General features: G+C 39.5%; 1 protein-coding gene across 2 annotated transcripts; it reads right to left on the bottom strand.

Moving 5' to 3' along the window:
- Positions 1–284: 284 nt before the first annotated feature.
- On the bottom strand, positions 285–6,550 carry ALG10 (ALG10 alpha-1,2-glucosyltransferase). 2 transcript variants are annotated; one of them, XM_006184255.3, is made up of 3 exons: positions 6,242–6,550; positions 4,770–4,967; positions 285–3,082 (listed from the first exon to the last, which is right to left on the bottom strand). In XM_006184255.3, the coding sequence occupies exons 1-3, from the start codon at positions 6,410–6,412 to the stop codon at positions 2,027–2,029; spliced, it is 1,425 nt and encodes a 474-aa protein (XP_006184317.1). In that variant the 5' UTR covers positions 6,413–6,550; the 3' UTR covers positions 285–2,026. The 2 variants fall into 2 exon arrangements, with proteins under 2 accessions (XP_006184317.1, XP_014414338.1); XM_014558852.2 differs by having other exon boundaries at positions 6,268–6,397.
- Positions 6,551–12,132: the final 5,582 nt, after the last annotated feature.

Here is a 12,132-nt window from a genome sequence, read left to right on the forward strand (position 1 = left end):
AGAGAGAAAAAGTTTTCATCCCAGAAATATGCCTAAAAATAAAAGCCTTGCACCAAGAGTATCAGATAAGAAAGTTGTTTTTCCTAACTTACACATTTTGGGGAGAATTTTGACTTCCTGGAACTCCCGTCTCCCATTATAAAATCATAATTTGTCTGAGCGTGCTTTCTTGTCTTATTTAAAAAATTTAGGTAGAAATATCCATTGTACAGTCACTGTTATTATTAAAAAATCAATCAATCTGCTTTCTGAGCACTAAATAGAGCACAACTTGGCCCCACAGAGTTTATACAATAAAAGATTTTGTATTTATTACTCAAGACTACACTTGTAATTTTCACCTGCACACAATTTTATATTTGCAAATGAAGCGTGTTTTCCAAATCCACTCATTGTGTCAAACCCAAAGAAAGCATAATTCAACACTGAAGACAGTTCACACAGTGATTAAAAAGTTTACAAACGTAAAACTGGATTAAAAGATAAATTCTACTCACAGTTCTAAGTTTACATGTCAAAGTTAACATATTCAAATAATACTTTTCTGTAATAGGATGAAAACCCAAAGAATGTACTCAAAATAGCAGACATGGAATCCAAAACCAACCCCCCCCCCAAACCCCTAACCTAGAAAATAAGACTAGATCAAATAATTTCTAAACTTCCCTTAAATTTCGAACTATTTTCAGATCATGGAATCAAGTATCAGTTATTTTTAGTTTTACAACTATGTGACCTTGGAAGTCACTTGTTTTTAACCTCTCAGAAAAGATACAATTTTATTTAAAATATCTCAGCAAAGAAATTCTTTCCTACACATTTTATGAGTTTTATCATAAAAATCTACTTTGGTAACTTTGGTGGGTTGAAAAGTGCCCCCCAAAAGACAGGTATACTCGGAATCTGAACATATGACCTCATATGGCAAAGAGAGTCTTTGCAGATATTATTAAGTTAAAGCTCTGGACACGCGGTCATCCTGGATCAGGGTGGGCCCTAAATCCAAAGACACTGTCCTTGTAAGAGAAAGAAGACAGAGAGGAAGGCATGTGAAGCCAGAGGCAGGGATGGGGATGATGCACCTGTAAACCAAGGACCACCAAGCATTTCAGACACCGGAAGGCAGGAGAGAGCACAGGATGGGTTACCTTTCAGAGCCTCCAGGAGTCACTAACACTGCTGACATCTTAATTTTAGACTTCTGGCCTCCAGAACTGTGACAGACATTTTTTTAAGCCACCAAATACGTGGTAATCTGTAACGGCCATGGCATCCATAGGAAACTAATACAGTGATGTATTTCAGGAAGAAAATCCCCTTTAAAAAGTGTTATCATCAACACAACTTATCTTTGGCCATCATATTTTCACAGTAGGAACAGTGAGAGGACTTCCATCATTCCTAGATTTTTAACAAAAATCAGCAACTTGATTCCTAGATAAACACAGAAGAGCCTCTAATTTTGTAACATGCACTATCGATGTGAGTCTGTTTTGCCTGATGCTTAAAATTACATTCATTAAAATATTAAACAACTTTTCAGTCAAGACTATTATCTCATCATCTGTAAATGTTCTTCAAAGGCTTTGCTACTTCTTTTGGAAGAGAATGAGTAAGTTCCAGCACCACAAAGCATACCCAGGTTTCTTAAACTTGGTGTAAAAAGCTTCCAAGCTTTTTGAGTAGCCAAGAGTATCAAAGAAATACCATGAGATAGCTGCAAATAATTTTATTTTCCCATCATTTTTTGGGCTTATGGAGCATGTCTTAAAATTTTTCTGTTTTTTATCACTTCACTGCCTTAGATTTTATATATATATGCATATATACACACACACACACACATATATATGTGTATATACATATATTTAAAATGTTTGATATTTAAAACATTAAAAAAAAGTCTTATGATCTGAGGCTTACCATGGTGCCCAAAAGAAATTCCAAAATTTCTACTTACTCAGTTTTCATTATGAAAATAGTCTAAATAATAAATCTATTTCTGGAGCTCCAGATAACCCTGCTATTACCACATGAACCTCTGAGTGTCCGGACTGTCTGGCCACTGAAAAGTCTTGTGCAGGAAGATGTAAAAAGTCAGGAAATTGATGACTGCATAGCAGCCCAGCTCACAGACAAGCCTGGATGTGGGCGGCAGGGGTATGTTAAGTCTATAAATGACATAAGGTAAAATGAAGTAACGAAACTCTAGCAATTTCTGAGGTACTGTAACAGCAAATAAGCACACAAAAAACATTAAATTCCAGAAAATGGGCTTTGACTTCAGTGAGTCCGCTATGCTCCAACCAGCAAATATGTAGAGCGGAACTAACAAATATCTCACAATTTCGTGTCTTTGGAAAACTCTCTTCCACACGTAGAAGGTGTAATGTCTGTTGTCTGCTAGCAAGTACTTATGAGCATAAGTAAATCTCCAAACTAAAAATATGGAGACTAAAGTCACTGCCAAAAACTGAAGTTTCCGTTTCCACACCAAGCAGAGAAAAGCCCTGATCTTGCTAAGAGACAAGAGGTGAGGAAAGGAAAAAAAGAGAGTAAAAGAGCAAAAGTAGAACAGCTGGGGAAAGTGCAGACAGGCTTCATGGCTGCTCCTATCGCCAATCACCACCCCGCCGTTGACGGCCACAAAGGCGCAGAAGAGCAGCGCGAGGAGGCCGTAGGGCCAGGTCAGGAGCAAGAGTGCACTCAGGTTCTTAAACGACGTGGAGTAGGCCAGCAGAAAGCGAAGGATTTTCCTGAATTCTGAAAACGGCCCTCTAACAGGGGGGAGCCTCTCTTCCTTCTTCTTCTGCAGCTCAGTTTTCCAGGCTTCTGTTAACTTCTGTGCGATGACATTTCCGGCGCAGAAGACAGCCCAGATGATGTTTGTTTGACGAAACATGAAGCCACAAAATCCAAGCAAGGCTGAAGTTTTATGATTTCCATAAAGACACATCAAGTAGGCAAAAAGAGTAAAAAACATGGATCCTGCTTCTGTATAATAAAGGAAGTTAAAAAAATAGAGCGTGGGAAATATTGCTAACGTTACTGTGGACAAGATTCTCTGGACACTTGAGGTGGCCTACAAGGAAGAGAAAACACAGTTCACAATAAACAGGCTACTTCTGCTCAGCTAGAGAAGACATTTACTATATATATATATAAAAAAAAAAAGGCCTGAATCTTACTTACTTAAATAAAATTATTCAGTATTAATCTAATTTCTGACTTTGCAAAAACACAGTATGTACTTATGAGAGCACTTTCTGATACTTTTTAGCTCGGAAGCCAATAAAACATTGCACGTGTCTGTCAAAATTCTACGGCTTAAAATACTTGGAGTCGTTCAATAAGTAGTTAAGGAGTTACTGTCTGCAAGACACTGAACGCAATTCTACAGGGAACACAGGGCGTGAATGGGACACAGTGTGGGTGGTTCCATTTCGGTGAGCTTATGTCCTAGTGCCGTCCATAAGCATTCACTGAGCCATCACCACCAATTTCTTTTAAAGATATCCCTTCAAAACTCTGCACCAGAGAGAATATACGTATGCATATAGCATTTATACCACCATACCCAGTGATCTTACTAGTCCGTGATGATATTACAGAGATCTTCCTGAAAATAGTGGGCCCGGTCTAAAGTTAAATATCTTCTTTTGCCCTGACGGATTACTTCAGAGTTTGAAAGTATTCTTATGCCCTTGAATTCCACCCTCCACTTACTCTAAATCACCAAGCCAGATCACGCAGTTCCCTTAATTAAAATCAAGAGCTGTCCATCACCTACCAGATAAAGGCCAAAAAACCTTCTATAACATAAAGATATTCATGACCTCTCCCCTACGACCTCTGTATTTTATAATCTTATGGTTTCAGATAGCAATTCCCTGCATCCTGTTGCTCAACGCCTTTCTGCTTCTGCTCATGCTGTTTCTCCTGCCGGCAGTCATTCCAGTTCTAGCCCTATCTGTCGATTCAGCTCAGGTGCCATCTTCTCTGAGAAGCCTCACCCAGTGCCACCCACACCTCTCCCTCCCAGTTAGGCTGCAACAAGTGCTCCTCTGCTCCTTCTCTGTATCCTCATAACCTTTCACATTTATCCCCCTCTCATAACTTACACCATTGAAATCACCTAAGTTAAAAATAATTATTATAACTAACATTTACTGAGTCTTTACTATTACATCAGGCAGTATTCTGAGCACCTTCCATTGATTAAGCTCCTTTACTCTTCATAAGAGTCCTATGATGTAGACTCTGTATTTTTCCCATTTAACAGACAAAAACATAGAGTCACTAAGGGGCAAACTGCCCAAAGTTACACAATTAGTAAATGGACAGAATTCAAACCCAGGTAATTCATCTCCACGGTCTGTATTCTTAAACCACATAAAAATTCCTCAGGTAAAGTCTGTTTCCCCTAACGAAGATAAAAGTTTTATAAGAAAGAGATTGCCCTACTTACACGTCTGTAGTCCCAGTGCTTAGCACACGAAATAAGCTCAGTAAATAGTTACTGAACTGGTTTAATTCATGAAAATTTACTTTATAGATTTTATAAGTAAATATGAGTTATTCAAGTATTTTAGAAATTCAAGTATTTTAGAAATATCTTCTAAAATGGGGGTAGGGAACTTGCTTCATCTTTACAAAAGATACACAAATACTAAGGATTGAATACATTTTTCATCAATTTCATAAAACCAATTCATCGTAACTGTCGATGACTGTACATAAGCTTACAGTAAATTATTCTGAACACAAACCTTGTGTCTGGGTTGCACCTTGCGAAGAAGCAAATATAATAAATAGAAGTTGCCAACGCTGAAGAGAAGATTTACAAATCTGAGCATTCCAATGGAGCAGACAACATGTTCTGACCATCCAAAGATCCAACTGGCAGGTTTGACCACTCCGACTGACAGCAGGTATAAGCCAGGTAATGTAGTAATCATGGGGTCCCACTTAAAAATAAAAGGCCGATAATGAAGCAAGAGCAAGAGGTAATACCAGTAAGACAGACATAAAGATATTAAGCTCAAACACATCTCTACCAACGATCAGGCATTTGGGGAAGTTATCCTACGACAAATCAGATACCTCCTCTAAAGAGAAGCGTTGCTTATGTTTTGCACCTGTACTTGCTCTGTGATTCTTAAGGTACCAGCAACCAGTAGGCAACAACCTGAACTCAGTTTCTATTTTCCAAGACATACTCTTTAGAGGGCCTGTATTTTTTGGCGATTAAATTGCAAATGCTCCAGTTGTAGAAAGGCTGGAAACATCCACTGGAACTCTGACGGGCTTAGAGATCAAAGTATTTGAAGGGATTAAACCACAGGCTCCATGACTGCTACCATGTACTGAGCCCGGAACTGTGCTAAGCCCTCTGAATTCAATCCTGCAACAAGCCCTAAAGTACTTAGCCTTTTACTGTCATTTTCAGATGAGAATAACCTGAAACTCAGAAAATATCCAAGCCACATGACTAGCAAATTACAGCGCCAAGATTTAAAAGCAGGTTTAACTACAGATTTTGTATTTCGAACCACTACTCTATAATACCTTTTACCAGAAGGGATGGATAATATGTTTATTTTTGTACCTGTACCTATATATCTACGTAGCAAAATATATATTCAAACATCCTGGCACTTCACTAGTTGCCAGTTAATCCGGTTAATAGACGGTCGCTAAAAACACCAAGGACGGAATTAATGTAACATATCACTTCTCAGAGGCTGTGGATTCCCCCCTGCCCCTCCTACTCAGTTCCTAAAATCCACAGTGAGGTGCCTGACAGGTGAGCTAAACCGAAGTTTTCTTGTATTTCCTGGGAGTAATCCAATGTCTCTTAACCCCTGAACTGGCAAAGAAAAACTAGGCTATCCGTTGCCAAGAAGAGGGGCAGTAACTCAGTTCCCCATCAGTTAATTTCCCAGAGCATTTCTTCCTAGAGACAGATCTACTGTTTACTCATTTATTTAGCAGGTATTTCACAGATCTCAGAGACAGGAACAGAGATAAAGAACCCAGTTTCTTTCCTGTTTGAATTGGCAGGAGCTAAGGATAAGGGTGGGAGAAACCAGCGCCGGGGCCGGGCCGCCCTCTCTAGCGTGTCCTGGGCGGGACAGGCTGGAGGCCCCACCTGCGAGAGGGAGAAACGGCCCCGACAGCGGCGCTGGGCCGGGGCCGCCCTCTCTAGCGTGTCCTGGGCGGGACAGGCTGGAGGCCCCACCTGCGAGAGGGAGAAATGGCCCTCACAGTAGCGCTGCGCCTGCGGCAGGTGGAAGATCTCGTCCATGTAGGGCTCTCGCAGCGCCCGGCTGAAAGCCGAGAAGAGGAGGCAGGACACTAAAAAGGTACAGCTCAGGGCGGCCGAGAAGTAGTAACCCTCCAGCTGCGCCATTTCTGGCCCCCTGGCCAAGAACCCAGTCCTGGAAAACGTGCGCGGGAGGCTCAATCCGGAGAGTCGCGCTTGACACTCGGGCTCGAAATGGGCGCGCAAGGCGGGACTGGCCCGCGGGGCCCGAACAGAGCCGGAAGGCAAAGGATGCTGGGAGAGCGCGGACCCCGAGCTTCCGGGAGCATCGGGTCACTGTTTCCCAATGGATGAGTTTAGGTAACGGATTGGGCTGTTGCCCTGTCAATCACGTTGCGCAGGGCGCGCTGAGTGGTCGGAACAGCCGGGAGGGGCCGATCTCGTCTGCGGACGCTGCAGTGGCGCAGCTTGAAGCTTCGAAATGAAAGCAGCTGCTTATCCTTAAGGTTTCCCTAGGGTTGTTGTTGTTTTTCCCCTCTGATGATCCCATCCCTTACCTATAGGTGGCGGCGTTTCCCCATGTTTGCAATCCCCAAGCTCTTAAAAAACGTGCGCATTTTCCTGCCCAGGTTATTTCTGTTTTCACTTAAGTGATCTGAATTACTAAAACATTCGGTTCCAAGGCATTTGATTTCCTCAGCTTTGGAGGGTGGGAGAGCGACCGTTGGTTGTGGAGCAAAGATTGAGACTTTCACATTAAAACTTGAAGGTCCAGAGGGGCCCTTTACTGCTGAATGAACTTTGCTAAGGAATTTTTAGGTTTAAAGAGAACTTCAAATAACGCCACTCTCAAAGAGGATTTTTAAAAAATCAATATTCTTAGTGCACTCTGGAAGATAGATTGCAGTACTCTATGGGAATTGGGGAAAGCGATTATTTTAGAAATTGGGGTATTTTAGTTAAGGAAGGCTTCTCTGTACCTGTAAGTTTGATTGTTTTTACCATCTCTTGCGGCATTCTTTTTTTCCCACTAAATAATGAGCATGACCATCTTAATGGGTGGCACTCTGTATCGTTTATATTTTTAGTCCCCCAGATAGCTTTCACATATTAGATACTTAAATTTGAAGGCTTTTATAGCCTGCATTGACCTCACACAATTCCAGTATAGTATCCAGTTGGAAGCTGGAGGTGAAAGTATTTGAAGAGTGCTGCAGATAAATTATGTCTTGTAATTTTACCTTGTGCATAGCTGGCAGTGTTTTGTAGCAAAGTGATCTCTTGGGTAACCTCAGTCATGTTGTCTTTGGTAGGAATACATCAAGGGTTTGTTCAGAGTCGCAAACCTCAGGGTTTTCAGTTCAGCTCTTTCTCTGGGTCAAAGCTAATTCACACTCTCCAATTTAAGAAACTTTCCCAAATCAAACTGAGTGGTTCCCTAATACCTCTCTGCCATTTTCTTATTAATACAAGGGGCACAACGCGAATAAGTGACGTGATATGACCGTATATAAACCACTTGGAATAAAAGCGTGTCAGGATCCTACTTTGATGTGATGCGTAGCTTTGCTTTCCCTGTACTCTCCCGTTTTATCATTTAGTCCATGCTGTACTTAATCTATCTGAGATCATGTTCAGATGAACTAGTCTTCAACAGGTTGATATGCTCTGCAAATATCTGACCCCAGACCCCATGACTTGCTCAACCATGATACACATTCTGTAGCAGGAGGAAAATACCTTTTTACTCTACCCTTCTGAGTTCTCACCTAGGGCATCTATCATGAAACACAGATTAAGAAGTAAAAAGCATACAAGCTTCTTTAATGTAAGTTTTATGTGCTACGGGAGCCTTCATAAGGAATAAAGACCTGAAGGAATACTTAAACCTGAGGGGTTTTCTGTTAGACTTGATGGAGAGCAGAAAGTCATGGGTGGGACAAAGGATATGAAGTGAGTGTAATAAACTGAAGGAAACTTAGCAAGGCCTGTTTATTCAGATTTCTGTGTTCCTTTGTCTTTAGAAATCAGGATGCATCTTTCTTCTGGGTATAGAAAGGTCACCTCTTACATAAGGATTTTGTGACCTATTTCAGGGGAAGGTAAGAATGTCCTCCCTATGTTTTGTGACCTGCTTAATTGGAAGATCAGATAGTCCTTCCCACACATGCTATTTCTCAAATTCCTTACTCGAAATATTCAATGTGCCAAGGCACCATATTTTGCACTAGCATGTCCTGAACCCCTGTCAGTACTCTGCAGGCTACTGACCTTCCCTAGAAATAGTGGGCATTTTTTTTAAGGCAAAGCATTTTTGGACAAGGCCAGACATTTCTCTCCATAATAATTACCACCAAGATCTTACGTTAAACATCTGACCCCTATACATATCCCACACATTAAGATAACTGGGAAATTTCAAGGAAATACGGAGTTAAAACCCCATATTCTAAAGAACTAGGGATCTTCACTAATAGTCTACTTGCCTTCATTTTACAGAAGAAGCTGAAGTTAAAATAAGTGACTTATCTGAAATTGCATAGGAAGTTAGTGGCAGAGCCACGAGTAGAAATTAGAACTTCAGACTGAGTCATAAAATAACACCATAGGCTTATGGTTTAAAATCATCTTCAATTTATACTGAATTGAATGTTTTATTAGTGCCACTAACCTTTTATTTACATTCTGTTCCTTTGTATTTCCATTCACCAAGTCAAAAATACAACTTTCTTTTTTTTTTTTTTTTTTTTTTTTTTTTAAGTGTCCATGGTGTGGGCTAATTGCATCAAAATCTGCCGGGGAGCTTTGTAAAAAACTAGATTCCAGGACACTATCTCACATAACTGAATAATAATTTTCAGACAATAATCATCAGTGGAAAACATACTACCTAAGAATGCTAAGAAGCACTAAGAGGTCATCATAAAATACTCCACTAGTTTGTTGGTAAATTACTTTTACTGTCTACAAAATTAATGAAATTGTTACCACTTGTCCACTTTGGGATTATGACATCTTCGATAACCTATAAATACTTTTCCAAGGTCTGTCACTAGATCAAGACCTAACATTAACATAGCCACCTCTGGGGATTTTAATGAAGTTACATTTTATTAGAGCCATGTTTTTTTTTGTTGTTGTTGGGGGGAGGCAATTAGATTTATTTATTTGTTTATTCTTAGAGGAGGTACTGGGGATTGAACCCAGGACCTCCTGCATGCTAAGCATGCACTCTACCACTTGAGCTACACCCTCCTCACTTATTAGAGCCATGTTTTAAAACTAGATCACCATTAATATTCCCCTTATGTTCCCTATTTTCTGTAGGTCCTTATTTTGTGAAAAAGAGTCATCATTAAGATGGGCAATCCCATTATCATAGCTCCTCAGTTGAATTTTTTTTTTTTAAATTTTGTGCTGTCTCTTGAATTATGATATAACAAGTTACGGCAAAAGAGCAATTTCTTTTGGAGTTCTAAGACTAGGCAGTATGTGCAAGAAATAAATGTTTGTTAACTTAAGCTTAATAGGTTTTGCATTTATTACTGCCATTAAAACTTGGCCCATCTCGAACTGACATAATACTGTATATAAATAACTCTGTGTGAAACACTCGTTCCATAACAGTGAGTTTCCCCAAAAGTTGGAATTGTGATAACTGAGAAATTTGTCAGAGTACCATCACTTTGAAGCGATAGTCCAAGTAACATTCTTCCTCTTTTTGAGCTCTTTCATTTTCTACCGAATCAAAATACTGTCCATGTGATAGTCACAGTGATGGTTTACTTAGTTTTAGGTGCCAACCAGTTCTAGCTATAGCAGGATACTGCACCTTGGGCTAAAATCGTAGATGACAACCTCTAAAATGCAGTTAGCCTTGAGCTCAATCTCAACATTCCAATAAAAAAAATTAACATTAATAAATTAATCAACCAATTAATTAAAAAGAAAACACACAAAATCTTGGTACAAAAGTGTTAGCCAATACTTTAGCTCTTTCCTGAAAATATCTTGGAGATATGATGTAGGATGACCAGTCATCCTGGTTTACTGGAGACTTCCCAGTTTTAGCCTTGCAAGTTGTGAGAAATCCCTTAGTCTCTGTCAAACAGGGATGGATGGTCATCTGGAAAGTCACACCATACACCCTAAACCAAAACTCCCTGAATATCCCTTATAATACTGGTTCTTAAAGTGTGGTCTCTGAACTGGCAATGTTAGCATCACCTGGGAACCTGTTAGAAATGCAAATTGTTAAGCACTGTCTTAGACTTACTGAAACAGATACTCTGGGGGTGGAGCTAAGCAATCTGCACTTTGATATTTATTTAATAATCAATTTATGATTCTCTTGAATTCCGAGTTGAACCTGATGCACATTAAAGTTAGAGAATGCTGCATTTCTCAACATTGTCCTTGCTTTTCTGGCCACCCATCCTACTTTGTCCCCTCTCTAGGATCTTTTCTTCTTCTTCTTTTTTTTTTTTTCACTTTCTTTCTCATGGAGAGAATTTTGGCTTCTTCATTTCTTCATCTGCATGCTTTCCCTATGAAAAGACACTGTTTAGTTCCAAGCAATATAGAGACTCCTCACTCCTCATCTGAAAACAAAATGAGTAGCTGGAACAATGGTCCTACCCTTATTGCTACCAGTTAAGGAGAAACATTCCAAGGAAAAGAAACTTCATGAAGACCTTCACCCTTAAATTATGCAAAGTTTAAGAGTGTCACGAATCGATTATTAAATGAGTTGGGCTAATATGTCAATGAAATTGTAGTACCATTAGATCAACCAAAGTGAAAAGTTATTTAGAAAGAAAGACATTCACTTAATCTGTAATTTTACCTTTTTAATAAGCACAGTAATGTGGTCTTATTAATTTTAACATTTCAGAGTTTGGACAGAGATTTGTGACACAATTATTATTACTGAAGATATGCTTGTCCAAATTAGTGTGAAATATTGAAGAGGGTCTCAGGTTGCTTGCTGGTTTCACGGCAGAGCCAGAAGGCGTGAGGGCACCCTCAGGCTGACCATTCGATGCCCTGCACCAAATTGAAAGTTTGGCATACATTTAAAGTATTATTCTTTAATTATCTGCATGATATTGATTTACTGAGAACAGAATAATCTGAATTTCCATTAATAAAATTTAAATATAGAAACTTTCATTTAGATTTTATTTTTTAGTAAGGTAGAGATATTTTGTGTTTTATATTGCTTTTCCGAAAGAGACAACAAACTATATTAAAGGATTTATAAATATTTAAAACACTAAAATGAAATACTACATTGTTTATTGCTGTCTCAAAATTTTACTTTCTGTAACTATCAAATTTTGATAACTGATAATGAAAACTGTGCAAACATTTGAGGTACGTCTGTGTCATTAAGGAAATGGTTTTTCAAAGGCTTCTTTCCACTAGAGGGTGCTGACAACTTCAGCCAAATCAGGACCAATTTTCAACCTTTCCTAAGCTGTTTCCAGTAATGTTTTAGTCCTGTTTATTGATTGGCACCCAAATATAAGCCTAACAAGACTGTCACTCAGGATGGATGAATTTGTAGTTTCAAAAGTCTTTGTTTCCAATACTAATTCATTGCTGTTATTTTTTGTATTGATGAATCCTTACAATAATCATATCATCATGCAAGAAATATTGGCGGCAGGTGAGAGACTGGGCCTGCGGGCATGCATGTGCGTGGAGGTTGACTGGCCGCCACTCAGGGACGAACATAAAGACATTGCACACTTTCCTGGACCCTTTAATGAAGTGATGTGAAAGCCTTGGTCCTCCAGGGAAGGTGACATGTTCGCATCCTATGACCTAGGCAAAGTCCCACTGACTCTGGAGAAAGTAAAAGC

The sequence above is a fragment of the Camelus ferus genome, chromosome 34 (genome assembly GCF_009834535.1).
Source record: "Camelus ferus isolate YT-003-E chromosome 34, BCGSAC_Cfer_1.0, whole genome shotgun sequence".
Classification (NCBI taxonomy): domain Eukaryota; kingdom Metazoa; phylum Chordata; class Mammalia; order Artiodactyla; family Camelidae; genus Camelus; species Camelus ferus.